This window comes from Telmatherina bonti, assembly GCF_933228915.1.
Source record: "Telmatherina bonti genome assembly, chromosome: 12".
In the NCBI taxonomy this organism is placed as follows: domain Eukaryota; kingdom Metazoa; phylum Chordata; class Actinopteri; order Atheriniformes; family Telmatherinidae; genus Telmatherina; species Telmatherina bonti.
The window spans coordinates 2,917,008-2,932,094 of record NC_136610.1 but is presented as its reverse complement, the minus strand read 5'-3'; the positions used below and the strand labels follow the sequence as shown (position 1 = coordinate 2,932,094).

Here is a 15,087-nt window from a genome sequence, read left to right as displayed (position 1 = left end):
ACGCTGTGGACGCTGTGGAAGATGTGGAAGATGTGGACGATGTGGACGATGTGGACGATGTGGAAGATGTGGACGCTGTGGAACATGTGGACGATGTGGACGATGTGGACACTGTGGAAGATGTAGACGATTTGGAAGATGTGGACGATGTGGAACATGTGGACCATGTGGACGCCGTGGACGCTGTGGAAGATGTAGACGATGTGGAAGATGTGGACGCTGTGGAAGATGTGGACGATGTGGAACATGTGGACGATGTGGACGATGTGGACGCTGTGGACGATGTGGACGCTGTGGAAGATGTGGACGATGTGGAAGATGTGGAAGATGTGGACACTGTGGAAGATGTGGACACTGTGGAAGATGTGGACGATGTGGAACATGTGGACGCCGTGGACGCTGTGGAAGATGTGGAAGATGTGGACGCTGTGGACGATGTGGACGCTGTGGAAGATGTGGACGATGTGGACGATGTGGACGATGTGGAAGATGTGGACGCTGTGGAACATGTGGACGATGTGGACGATGTGGACACTGTGGAAGATGTAGACGATTTGGAAGATGTGGACGATGTGGAACATGTGGACCATGTGGACGCCGTGGACGCTGTGGAAGATGTAGACGATGTGGAAGATGTGGACGCTGTGGAAGATGTGGACGATGTGGAACATGTGGACGATGTGGACGATGTGGACGCTGTGGACGATGTGGACGCTGTGGAAGATGTGGACGATGTGGAAGATGTGGAAGATGTGGACACTGTGGAAGATGTGGACACTGTGGAAGATGTGGACGATGTGGAACATGTGGACGCCGTGGACGCTGTGGAAGATGTGGAAGATGTGGACGCTGTGGACGATGTGGACGCTGTGGAAGATGTGGAAGATGTGGACGATGTGGACGATGTGGAAGATGTGGACACTGTGGAAGATGTGGACGATGTGGAACATGTGGACGCCGTGGACGATGTGGACGCTGTGGAACATGTGGACGATGTGGACGATGTGGACGCTGTGGAAGATGTAGACGATGTGGAAGATGTGGACGATGTGGAACATGTGGACCATGTGGACGCCGTGGACGCTGTGGAAGATGTAGACGATGTGGAAGATGTGGACGCTGTGGAAGATGTGGACGATGTGGAACATGTGGACGATGTGGACGATGTGGAACATGTGGACGATGTGGACGCTGTGGACGATGTGGACGCTGTGGAAGATGTGGACGATGTGGACGATGTGGACGATGTGGACGATGTGGACGCTGTGGAAGATGTGGACGATGTGGAAGATGTGGACGCTGTGGAAGATGTGGACGATGTGGAACATGTGGACGATGTGGAACATGTGGACGATGTGGACGATGTGGAACATGTGGACGATGTGGACGCTGTGGACGATGTGGACGCTGTGGAAGATGTGGACGATGTGGAAGATGTGGAAGATGTGGAAGATGTGGACGATGTGGAACATGTGGACGCCGTGGACGCTGTGGAAGATGTGGAAGATGTGGACGCTGTGGACTGCATGCTGCTATTGGTTAGGGGCACGGCCAATCAAAGGTCAGGGAGAGACATCATTGGAAGAGCGACACTAAGGCGTTTACATTTCGAGACAAACAATGGCGGAACGAAATCTTTTCCGTGGTCCAACACCGAGGTGGAGATTTCTTTGGTTGCTGAAGACAGGATACAGAAGGAACAAGATGGAGCAACACGAAATGAAAAAATCAATGAGCTTTCCGACTCAATGTCTACAGCTAGCAAGGGAGTTTCCAGCAGCGTCGAGAGAAGCTGGAAAAGCTCCAAAGGGACAATCGGCAGGTCAAGGACCACGATGGTTGGAGTGGATCAAACAGACGAGACTGGAAGTGGTTCCAACAGACGGAAACAACCAAGTAGCAGATTGCCTCTCGGTCCTGCGTTGTTGTAGAGCTTGTCGTGCACAACAGTGACATCACAGTGATTTCACACAAACCCCGCCCCTTTTAGACCTGGTACTAAACCGTCATGGAAAAGAAACCGGACCAAGCTGAGACGAGTCGAGTTGAGACAAGCTGATAGTGATGGAAAATAGGCAGTAGAGTATGATGGGAGGAAGAGTCTTCGGCGATCAAACGCCTCTCTTATGGAACCAGATCCCTCTCTACCTTTTAGATGGAGCTGAAAACCTTCCTTTTTAAAGAAGCTCATAGTTCTGGTCCGAGCGTCTCCTGAGGAGGAGTCTGCATGTACGGGACCCAACTATCCAGGTTATGTTCCTGTAGTCGGGGGTCGTCTAGACATCCATTAGTTATGCTGCCATGGAGATGTCCCATGATGCACTGAGCCCTTCCTCTTCATCTCTCTGCTCCTTTTCCTCTTTGTATAAATAGGAGACAGTCTTGCCATCATTAGAATATTTATCCTGTTTCTGCACGCAGGTCTTCCAGACTAAAAGCTGCTGAACATGATCTGTCTTTCCTGTCCTCTCCATCCCAACCAGTCGAGGCAGATGGCTGCCCTCCCTGAGCCGGGTTCTGCTGGAGGGAGTTTTTTCCTGTTAAAAGGGAGTTTTTTTCTTCCCACTGTCGCAAACAGAGGGAAGTCCACCTTGTCGACTTCCCACTGTGGCTTCATGCAGCTTAGGATGGAGGATTGGATCCAGGTCAAGATTACATGCAATCAGTTGGTTTTTATCAGCTCGATATTGGTTTGAACTGAGGTGTCTGCACTATACAAATAAACTGAAGTGCATTGAATTGTAGTGAATGGAAATGTAGCTTTGTAGTCGTAGCTTTGGAGGTTGGCTAAGGCTAGTAAAGGATAGCTATGTCACTGCAGCCACACAGAGAAGCTAAACTGGCCCTCTATCAGAACCCCAGTGGAAGCAAAATAGTACCGTCTGTGCTCAGATCATCCGTCACAAGGCAGGAACTGCATTTCATCTGCAAGACAAAAACATGTAATGATTCAGTTTGTCACCAAAATGCTGGTAGGAAAGGCAAAGATTCATCTGCTTCCTGACATCGCTCGGGAAGATCAACCTTCCACTGCTCATGGAGGTGAGGGGTCAGGCTGGGCCAGGCTTCACTAGACTGGGACCGGCTTAGCCCGCACTGGAACCAGGCTGGGACCAGGCTGTTGGGAACTCAGTCCGGTTGGGGACTCGGTCCGGCTGGGTTGGGGACCCGGTCCGGTTGGGGACTCGGTCCGGTTGGGGACTCGGTCAAGTTGGGTTGGGGACTCGGTCCGGTTGGGGACTCGGTCCGGTTGGGTTGGGGACTCGGTCCGGCTGGGTTGGGGACTCGGTCCGGCTGGGTTGGGGACCCGGTCCGGTTGGGGACTCGGTCCGGCTGGGTTGGGGACCCGGTCCGGTTGGGGACTCGGTCCGGTTGGGGACTCGGTCAAGTTGGGTTGGGGACTCGGTCCGGTTGGGGACTCGGTCAAGTTGGGTTGGGGACTCGGTCCGGTTGGGGACTCGGTCCGGTTGGGTTGGGGACTCGGTCCGGCTGGGTTGGGGACTCGGTCCGGCTGGGTTGGGGACTCGGTCCGGCTGGGTTGGGGACTCGGTCCGGTTGGGGACCCGGTCCGGTTGGGGACCCGGTCAAGTTGGGTTGGGGACTCGGTCAAGTTGGGTTGGGGACTCGGTCAAGTTGGGTTGGGGACTCGGTCCAGTTGGGTTGGGGACTCGGTCCAGTTGGGTTGGGGACTCGGTCCAGTCCGGTTGGGGACCCGGTCCGGCTGGGTTGGGGACCCGGTCCGGTTGGGGACTCGGTCCGGCTGGGTTGGGGACTCGGTCCGGTTGGGCTGGGGTCTCGGTCCGGTTGGGCTGGGGTCTCGGTCCGGTTGGGGACTCGGTCCGGCTGGGTTGGGGACTCGGTCCGGCTGGGTTGGGGACTCGGTCCGGTTGGGCTGGGGTCTCGGTCCGGTTGGGCTGGGGTCTCGGTCCGGTTGGGCTGGGGTCTCGGTCCAGTTGGGGACTCGGTCCAGTTGGGGACTGGGTCCGGCTGTAGGGGGGTGTATCCATGCGGAGCGTGTTCACGCTGCACTTTGGTGAAACCAGTCAAACCATTAGAATAATATCTCCCCATTCCCACCAGAGGTGGCGCTGCACTAGTATTTAGCAGAAGAGAGGACCAGACCGGCGTGAAGAAGAAAACTCTGTTTCCTCCACCTGCCAGTTAAACATGGAGACCAAACTATGGCTGTTTTGGGTTTTTATTGTGTCTTATGCAAGTATCCTGCAGAAATCCACTGCAACAATGGACGCAGTATGAACACCAGACGAGGCAGAGGACCCTTAACGCCATCGCTATGGATTTACCCACAATGCAACGCTACGCCACATGCAGGAAGGGACTTGGTTTGTAGTCTGCTTGAAACGGGCCGAGACCTGCGTTTGTAGGCGAACCAAGTCCGCTTCTTTGGTCCAAATCAGAATTCTTTTGGCGCATTCACATTTCCCCAAATGAAGCGGCTCTCCCAGCAAACGGAGTGGGATTCGGATCAAAAAGGCTGATGTGAATGCGTCCTAAGTCATATTAAACATGTAAATTAACTATTTACCTACCTGTTGCTGTTCTGGACACACAGATTCCTGCTTCTCCTCGTCTGAAAGAGACAAAACAAACAACATGTTAGCTGGTCCACTAAGCTCTGTTTCTACTGAACTGTCTCCACAACAAGTTCTAGGGAACAGAACAGATAGAAAGTCGTGAGGCTGCACACTGACAGGTCATGTGTTTGGACCAGACATGACATGCTAACCGGGTCACCTGACCCACATTTTTTAAGAGTAAAACATCACCTCCAGATTCTCTTCCAGGATCCTTGGTGGTTTCTGGGTTGTTCTGGTCCATCCTGGATGTAGAGCTGAAGGAGAACAGGCAGGGGAAGGTCAGGGTGCTCATCTCTACCAGCACATTACCACACAATGGTTTTAATCCACCGGCTGTTCTCGGAAACCATGAGTAATAACTAGTCTGGATTAGTTAGAGTTGATTAGGGTTAGTTTAGAGAAAGTTTGCTCAACATGGTCCCATGAAGGCGGAGTCCTGCTCCAACACACCTGACTGAAATAGACCCAACAGCTTCTGCCCAGTGACTCGCGAGACACCTGAGCCAGGTGTGTTGGAGCAGGACAAACCTTAAGGACTGCGGTCCTCGTGGGACTGAACCCAGTAGCTCTGCCTTAGAGTCTGGCAGAGTCAGGTGGGGTCAGATTAGGTGAGCTATTTCTCTAAGATAGAAGGAGTTTACTTATTTCACCAGAGATAACTAGGGTTGGTTAAGGCCAGTTTAGGTAGTTAGAAGAAGTAGTTTCGAAGTAGTTGGTGACAGATAAAAGCAGGTTACAGTCAGTGAGGGCTGGTCAGAGTCGGTAACAATCAGATGGGGTGAGTTTGGTTCACATTTCGACAAACGAAGCGGACTTTCCGAGCAAACGGACTCAGATTTGCATAAAAAAGGCTGATGTTAATGTGTCCTAAGTCAGGTTAAACTCAGTGACTCCAGCTGGAGTTGGTAAAGGCTAGTTAGAACTAGGGGGAGGTTCGGTAAAGTCCCGTCAAATGGGTCTGGTTCTGAACCACATGGCCCAGCTGCATTCCTGTCCATGTAAACCAAGACGAGGATGGTCCAGCTGAGCCAGGAGAACCAGTCTGACAGTAATAGATAAAAACAACGTTCCGGTCCATATGGAAACTGACAGACGATGTCTGTGATCTGAATCGATATGCCAAAAATCAAGTGGCTGCTCCATTGCCATTTTGAGCAAGATGCAATGAAAATACATAAATTTCCAACACATAAATGTACAAATACCATAGACCGTGTATGAAAGAATATGGTCTATGTATATGGTCTATATCTATATGTATATATAATCTCTCTCTCTCTCTTTCTCTCCATATATATATATATATATATATATATATATATATATATATATATATACATACATACATACATACATATAATATTTTTATATACAGTCTATGACAAAAACGTAAAGGTAGAAATGCATAAAAGGTAGAGAAGCATCAGCTTTATAAGCTTGAAACATCCTTCCAGACAGATGTCAGTGGAAAGCAACACAGGTTCCAGCAGACTGGACGACCCCAGGACACATGGAAACTTCCAGTTCTGCCACTTCTAAGAAATAACAAACACAAACAGTAAGTGTGTCCGTTTGTCCTGAATTTAGCATGTTGGAACACAGACCTGGCGTGTCTGGACGATCCACGCGGGACGTGACGCTTTAAAAACACCCATTCTGTACGAAATCAGCTGTTTCAGCAACGTGACACGCGCACAGGCGCGCGCATGGCTTTCGTTGCCAACAGCAACCACGAGGCTTTCTACGTTTTCAGTTCAAGCCGCCGCTTGACAACAGATTTCAGTCTTACGCAGTGAGGAAGACGATGCTCCTTCATCCGGCACCTGGAAGAACATCACACGCTCCAACTGACTGATGAGGAAGGTCAATCTTCATCACCGTTCATGCGCAGCTTGTCAGACCTTTCTGCATCGAAGTCTTCCTCACCTGAGAGGTTCCATTAATCCGCTTCAGCTCGAAAACAGGCTTTAATTTACCGGAAACCGGAACCAGACGTAAGCGGCCAGTAGCCAATGAGGAGAGAGCGCCTCCCTCTCAGACATGGCTGGTAGTCCCTCCTAAAGACATCATGTATATGTCTATGGTCCTTCCCAAAGACATCATGTATATGTCTATGGTCCCTCCCAAAGACATCATGTATATGTCTATGGTCCCTCCCAAAGACATCATGTATATGTCTATGGTCCTTCCCAAAGACATCATGTATATGTCTATGGTCCCTCCCAAAGACATCATGTATATGTCTATGGTCCCTCCCAAAGACATCATGTATATGTCTATGGTCCCTCCCAAAGACATCATGTATATGTCTATGGTCCCTCCCAAAGACATCATGTATATGTCTATGGTCCTTCCCAAAGACATCATGTATATGTCTATGGTCCCTCCCAAAGACATCATGTATATGTCTATGGTCCCTCCCAAAGACATCATGTATATGTCTATGGTCCTTCCCAAAGACATCATGTATATGTCTATGGTCCCTCCCAAAGACATCATGTATATGTCTATGGTCCCTCCCAAAGACATCATGTATATGTCTATGGTCCTTCCCAAAGACATCATGTATATGTCTATGGTCCCAAAGACATCATGTATATGTCTATGGTCCTTCCCAAAGACATCATGTATATGTCTATGGTCCCTCCCAAAGACATCATGTATATGTCTATGGTCCCTCCCAAAGACATCATGTATATGTCTATGGTCCTTCCCAATATATATATATATATATATATATACATATATATATATATATATATATATATATATATATATATATATATATATATATATATATATATATATATATATATATATATATATATATATATATATATATACTGATATATATATATATATATATATATATATATATATATATATATATATATATATATATATATATATATATATATATATATATATATATATACTGATATATATATATATATATATATATATATATATATATATATATATATATATATATATATATATATATATATATACTGATATATATATATATATATATATATATATATATATATATATATATATATATATATATATATATATATATATATATGTATATATATATATATATATACATATGTATATGGCGGGAACCGGACCACTCCGGTCCAGCAGTGGTCGCACATGCGCCATCATGCTGGTTCACTAACCGCCATTACTACCTAAAAAAGAGACATAGACATACGTATATATGATGTCTATGAAAAAGAGAGAGAAGGAAAACGAAGAAGAGGTCTCCACTTCCGGTCACGTGACCTGTCGAGTCGTTTGGAGGCGCGCGCTTTCTCGTTTGGCGCTTATTGTCGTTGGAGGTCGGAACCGGCGCGGTCCACAAGACGTGAAAAGATGAGTGATTTTGAGCCCAGCGGACAGAACTTCAGGTTGGGGCAGAACTTCTGCACTTAGCCTATCGTTTCTGGTAGTTTTCCGGGTTTTTGTCCCGAGTCGTAAATGGATCCGGATGCAGGTCCGTCCACGGTTCCGTCCCAAACTGGTGACAGAAGAACTGGTTCTGCTCCAGACTGCTGGGAAGGTTTCCCTCCGCTGTTAAACTGCATAAGATCAGTATCTACTGGTTAGGTCTATTTACTGGTTAGATCTGGCTACTGGTTAGATCTATTTACTGGTTAGATCTGGCTACTGGTTAGATCTATTTACTGGTTAGATCTGGCTACTGGTTAGATCTATTTACTGGTTAGATCTGGCTACTGGTTAGATCTATTTACTGGTTAGATCTGGCTACTGGTTAGATCTATTTACTGGTTAGGTCTGGCTACTGGTTAGGTCTGGTTACTGATTAGGTCTGGTTACTGATTAGGTCTGGCTACTGGTTAGGTCTATTTACTGGTTAGATCTGGCTACTGGTTAGGTCTGGCTACTGGTTAGATCTATTTACTGATTAGGTCTGGCTACTGGTTAGATCTATTCACTGGTTAGGTCTGTTTACTGGTTAGATCTATTTACTGGTTAGGTCTGGCTACTGGTTAGGTCTATATACTGGTTAGGTCTGTTTACTGATTAGATCTATTTACTGGTTAGGTCTGGCTACTGGTTAGATCTATTCACTGGTTAGGTCTGTTTACTGGTTAGATCTATTTACTGGTTAGGTCTATATACTGGTTAGGTCTGTTTACTGATTAGATCTATTTACTGATTAGGTCTGGCTACTGGTTAGGTCTGGCCACTGGTTAGACCTGGCTACTGGTTAGGTCTATTTACTGGTTAGGTCTGGCTACTGGTTAGATCTGGCCACTGGTTAGGTCTATTTACTGGTTAGACCTGGCTACTGGTTAGGTCTATTTACTGGTTAGACCTGGCTACTGGTTAGGTCTGGCCACTGGTTAGGTCAATTTACTGGTTAGGTCTGGCCACTGGTTAGACCTGGCTACTGGTTAGGTCTGGTTACTGTTCCCCCATAAAGCTGGAACTGCGAGCCCTCCTCGGGGAGCTCTCTGGCTGTGTGCGCTAGTCCTGCTCTGATCTTCCACAATCTGATCGTGTTAAAAAGCAGGAATATGTTGTGTCCTCTGCAGCAGCGGCCCAACTCGGTGGTCCCACTGCAGAAAGAGGGGGAACGATGGCAGCCTGAGGACCCACGGTGGAGCTGACGATGAGTGGGGGGCACAGGGACCCTCTGACTGCAGACACTCCAGGTAACAAGTCAGGTTTAGTGATGGAAGTTTCATTGGTAGATGCATGACTGAATGCGTGACTCCCTCTGCTGCTGATCAGATCTTTTCACACTAAATTTGGTGAAACTGTCAGCTGCTGTCTGTTTTATTCTAAAGTTAGCAGTAGAGCTGTCCTTATCAATTAATTGATTAATCAATTAGTCTTTTGATTATTTTAAAAATTGCAGCAATACACCACGGTTTGTATTAGCATGAGAAAAAGCACCACCGTTTCCAGGGATTGCAGCTCGTAACCCGTCTGCTTTATGTAAAAACACGCTTTAAAGATTCCAGAAAGCAGCATTTTTCATGTATAACTGCAAATACTGAGAAATAAAAAGTCATGGAGCATCTACAAGAATCAGAACTATCTGTGTAAGGTACTGATCGCCACACTCAGTCATGTGACTGCAACGCCTGCTGCTGCCACGGAAACTACGTGTTCATGCTTGTTGGCTTTGTGTTGGCTCCGTAGTTTCACGACTCCAGAGAGCGCGGGTCCAGTCTCTCGCTGTGGGCGGTCGGACTGGGGCAGCCAGGTAGAGGAGGAGGAGGACATGAGGAGGGACGTCCACAGAGACATGCAGCGGTAAAACTGGGCCTGTTCTGGTTCTGGTTGGTTTTCCTGAGTTTCCACTGATGGCGTGTGTCTTCAGATACAGGAGGAGGATCCTGGGCTCAGACGCCACCCACAGAGAGAGGAAGACCTCCTCTGGATCTTCTGGGAGGTAATTCTCGTCCGAGACCTTGTGAGGACTGAACGATGACTCCATTGTTTTGTTTCAGTCACACATGGTGACGCCGGAGGCTGTAGGAAGGGTGGGCGGAGCCTCGGTGGCGTCACCCAGGGGTTTCTCAAAGCTCACTGGTTGGTTCCCACCGTCGCCATCTTGATGCTCCCAGCGACGTCCTCAGTGGCGTTCCCGGAGACGTCCTCAGTAATGTTCCCGGTGGCGTCCTCAGTAACGTTCCCGGAGACGTCCTCAGTAATGTTCCCGGTGGCGTCCTCAGTAACGTTCCCGGTGGCGTCCTCAGTAACGTTCCCGGTGGCGTCCTCAGTAACGTTCCCGGAGACGTCCTCAGTAATGTTCCCGGTGGCGTCCTCAGTAACGTTCCCGGAGACGTCCTCAGTAACGTTCCCGGTGGCGTCCTCAGTAACGTTCCCGGAGACGTCCTCAGTAATGTTCCCGGTGGCGTCCTCAGTAACGTTCCCGGAGACGTCCTCAGTAATGTTCCCGGTGGCGTCCTCAGTAACGTTCCCGGAGACGTCCTCAGTAATGTTCCCGGTGGCGTCCTCAGTAACGTTCCCGGAGACGTCCTCAGTAACGTTCCCGGCGGCGTCCTCAGTAACGTTCCCGGAGACGTCCTCAGTAATGTTCCCGGTGGCGTCCTCAGTAACGTTCCCGGAGACGTCCTCAGTAACGTTCCCGGTGGCGTCCTCAGTAACGTTCCCGGAGACGTCCTCAGTAATGTTCCCGGTGGCGTCCTCAGTAACGTTCCCGGAGACGTCCTCAGTAATGTTCCCGGTGGCGTCCTCAGTAACGTTCCCGGAGACGTCCTCAGTAATGTTCCCGGTGGCGTCCTCAGTAACGTTCCCGGAGACGTCCTCAGTAACGTTCCCGGTGGCGTCCTCAGTAACGTTCCCGGAGACGTCCTCAGTAATGTTCCCGGTGGCGTCCTCAGTAACGTTCCCGGAGACGTCCTCAGTAACGTTCCCGGTGGCGTCCTCAGTAACGTTCCCGGAGACGTCCTCAGTAATGTTCCCGGTGGCGTCCTCAGTAACGTTCCCGGAGACGTCCTCAGTAACGTTCCCGGTGGCGTCCTCAGTAACGTTCCCGGAGACGTCCTCAGTAACGTTCCCGGTGGCGTCCTCAGTAACGTTCCCGGAGACGTCCTCAGTAACGTTCCCGGCGGCGTCCTCAGTAACGTTCCCGGAGACGTCCTCAGTAATGTTCCCGGTGGCGTCCTCAGTAACGTTCCCGGAGACGTCCTCAGTAACGTTCCCGGCGGCGTCCTCAGTAACGTTCCCGGAGACGTCCTCAGTAATGTTCCCGGAGACGTCCTCAGTAACGTTCCCGGAGACGTCCTCAGTAACGTTCCCGGCGGCGTCCTCAGTAACGTTCCCGGAGACGTCCTCAGTAACGTTCCCGGAGACGTCCTCAGTAACGTTCCCGGTGGCGTCCTCAGTAACGTTCCCGGTGGCGTCCTCAGTAACGTTCCCGGTGGCGTCCTCAGTAACGTTCCCGGTGGCGTCCTCAGTAACGTTCCCGGAGACGTCCTCAGTAACGTTCCCGGTGGCGTCCTCAGTAACGTTCCCGGAGACGTCCTCAGTAACGTTCCCGGTGGCGTCCTCAGTAACGTTCCCGGAGACGTCCTCAGTAACGTTCCCGGCGGCGTCCTCAGTAACGTTCCCGGAGACGTCCTCAGTAACGTTCCCGGAGACGTCCTCAGTAACGTTCCCGGAGACGTCCTCAGTAACGTTCCCGGAGACGTCCTCAGTAACGTTCCCGGTGGCGTCCTCAGTAACGTTCCCGGTGGCGTCCTCAGTAACGTTCCCGGTGGCGTCCTCAGTAACGTTCCCGGTGGCGTCCTCAGTAACGTTCCCGGTGGCGTCCTCAGTAACGTTCCCGGAGACGTCCTCAGTAACGTTCCCGGTGGCGTCCTCAGTAACGTTCCCGGAGACGTCCTCAGTAACGTTCCCGGCGGCGTCCTCAGTAACGTTCCCGGAGACGTCCTCAGTAACGTTCCCGGAGACGTCCTCAGTAACGTTCCCGGAGACGTCCTCAGTAACGTTCCCGGCGGCGTCCTCAGTAACGTTCCCGGCGGCGTCCTCAGTAACGTTCCCGGCGGCGTCCTCAGTAACGTTCCCGATGACGCTCCTGGTGACGCTCCCGCCTCCTGCAGCGATGGCACATTTGCTGGATGCTCAGAACCTGCTGCAGTCCACATGTGAACAGTAATCATCTGGAATGACCTGGAATGATGTGTCTGCTGCAGCTGCGACTCCAGAGAAGGAGACAACATGGAAACAGATGAAGCCGTGTTGCTGCGCCGACAGAAACAGATCAACTACGGGAAGAACACACTGGCTTATGACCGATACATCCAGGAAGTTCCGAGGTGAGTTGATCCAGAATGACCGAGGGGACCTGATTCTGTCCGCTTTGCAGTAACTCTGCTTGTGTTTTCAGACACATGCGTCAGCCTGGCATTCACCCCAAGACTCCGAACAAGTTCCGGAAGTACAGCCGGCGCTCCTGGGACCAGCAGATCAAGCTGTGGAAGGTCCGGCTGCACGCCTGGGACCCCCCAGCCGATGGCGGCCACGGAAAGTCCCCTGACGATGACGCGTAAGGAAAGCTGTGACTGTGGTTAACATGCGGGGTTGCTGGGTGTGACGTGATGGTGTGTCCTGTTTTCCAGTCTGGACGAGCTGCAACTGGGAGACGTCATGGACATCGAGCTGGAATTCCCAAACTCGGAAAACTCCCGGGATGCCTCTGCTTCTCTGCACACGCCCAGTTTCTCTGCCGAGGTGAGTTTAGCAGAACGAAACGTTGTGAATCTGGACGTGAGTGTGACTGGTTGTGAAGTTCTGTTGTGCTGCCAACCAGGACCAGGACCAGGACTGTGTCTGTACTCCGGTTAAAGTCCAGAGGACGGAGACTAAAGAGGATCCTGACGCCATGCTACAGAAGCCGCTGGCTGAACCTTCCATCTGTTGACCCTCATGGGCCAAGCGGCTCCAGTTGTTTTCCGGTTCTGGTCCAGACAGTCAGCCATCAGAGTCTTCCTCACAGCAGCAGCTTGAGTCCGGTTCCATTCAGGATCTGCTGCCCAGGATCTGGTCTTTGTTCGTGCCTGTTAATGTGAAGACATTTCTGTGGTTCTGACCCGGTTACATTCAGGTTTTAATTGTCTGCAGATGCGTTTGAAGAGTTTTCCTTCATTGTCTGTCACTTCGGATTTTTTTATCTTCATGTTGAAAACTTTCAAATAAAATAAACCAAAACATTTAAAGTGTTTTCAGAGCTTGTTTGAGTGACTGATGATCCCGCTGAACCGAGCTTCGCCCGAGCATCGCCCGAACTTTGCCCGAGCATCGCCCGAACTTTGCCCGAGCATCGCCCGAACTTTGCCCGAGCTTCGCCCGAGCATCGCCCGAACTATGCCCGAACTTTGCCCGAGCATCGCCCGAACTTTGCCCGAGCATCGCCCGAACTATGCCCGAGCATCGCCCGAACTTTGCCCGAACTATGCCCGAACTTTGCCCGAGCATCGCCCGAACTTTGCCCGAACTATGCCCGAACTTTGCCCGAGCATCGCCCGAACTTTGCCCGAGCATCGCCCGAACTTTGCCCGAACTTTGCCCGAGCATCGCCCGAACTTTGCCCGAGCATCGCCCGAACTTTGCCCGAACTTTGCCCGAGCATCGCCCGAGCATCGCCCGAACTTTGCCCGAACTATGCCCGAACTTTGCCCGAGCATCGCCCGAGCATCGCCCGAGCATCGCCCGAACTTCGCCCGAGCATCGCCCGAACTTTGCCTGAACTTTGCCCGAACTTTGCCTGAACTTTGCCCGAGCATCGCCCGAACTTTGCCTGAACTTCGCCCGAGCATCGCCCGAACTTTGCCCGAGCATCGCCCGAACTTTGCCCGAGCATCGCCCGAACTATGCCCGAACTTTGCCCGAGCATCGCCCGAACTTTGCCCGAACTTTGCCCGAGCATCGCCCGAACTTTGCCCGAGCATCGCCCGAACTTTGCCCGAGCATCGCCCGAACTTCGCCCGAGCATCGCCCGAACTATGCCCGAACTTTGCCCGAGCATCGCCCGAACTTTGCCCGAACTTTGCCCGAGCATCGCCCGAACTTTGCCCGAGCATCGCCCGAACTTTGCCCGAGCATCGCCCGAACTTTGCCTGAACTTTGCCCGAGCATCGCCCGAACTTTGCCTGAACTTTGCCCGAGCATCGCCCGAACTTTGCCTGAACTTTGCCCGAGCATCGCCCGAACTTTGCCCGAACTTTGCCCGAGCTTTGCCCGAGCATCGCCCGAATTTAAACTGGGCATGACCGGGCATGAACGTCACCCTAGCTTCCTGATTGGTCCTTTGCCAACAGCTGATTTCACATGAAATAGTTTTACTTTGAAAAGCTGAACATCAACAGGAGAACCAGAAGCAACCAGAAGCAACCTGCCGCTCTGCGGCCCACCGCACAGCTCCCCATGCGACAACGTCCAGAACAGCAAAGCTTGGCTTTACTGGTCTCTCACCAGAGAGCGGTTCTGGTTAGAGGCAACGACCCCACCATACATGCAGAACTTTACTGATTTAAATAAACGTGAAAAACATTCATTTGTCTTCATTGGTTCGTTGATTCAAGGAATTCAGTCCGTCCAGACGCTCATGGAGGCTGAAGCTACTGATTGGAGGAAAAACTGCTGTTCAAAATAAAACAGGCTTATTTAAACGAGGCTGAAGTTAGCTTCCGATTCGCAATACGTATAAAGGGCAATTCCACTGAATTTTTCGGAAACAACACCACATTAGACCAGGTCCTGGCAAAAAACTACAACACTTAGACTCTTCACATATGGACTGGAATATTCTAAATAATATGCAGATTCAATAAAACATAGTCTCTGATTTGTGAAACCTTTATTCTATTTGTGAAAATGCAAATAAGGCTCACCAACTGCAGCTCTAAAGATAAATAAAAGAGATTTTAATATGTTACGGTTCCAGATATACTGGGGCAAACAAGTAAGAATGACATCTGAC

General features: G+C 50.4%; 1 protein-coding gene across 3 annotated transcripts; it reads left to right on the top strand.

Moving 5' to 3' along the window:
- The first annotated feature begins 7,889 nt into the window (after positions 1-7,889).
- Positions 7,890-13,263, top strand: slbp (stem-loop histone mRNA binding protein). Of its 3 annotated transcripts, none has more exons than XM_079250437.1 (8): positions 7,890-8,014; positions 9,167-9,286; positions 9,780-9,893; positions 9,967-10,032; positions 12,302-12,424; positions 12,496-12,654; positions 12,728-12,839; positions 12,898-13,263. In XM_079250437.1, exons 1-8 carry the CDS (start codon positions 7,980-7,982, stop codon positions 13,027-13,029), a joined length of 861 nt encoding a protein of 286 aa, XP_079106563.1. In that variant the 5' UTR covers positions 7,890-7,979; the 3' UTR covers positions 13,030-13,263. The 3 variants fall into 3 exon arrangements, with proteins under 3 accessions (XP_079106563.1, XP_079106564.1, XP_079106562.1); XM_079250438.1 differs by having other exon boundaries at positions 9,961-10,032; positions 12,919-13,263; XM_079250436.1 differs by having other exon boundaries at positions 9,961-10,032.
- The last annotated feature ends 1,824 nt before the right edge of the window (positions 13,264-15,087 follow it).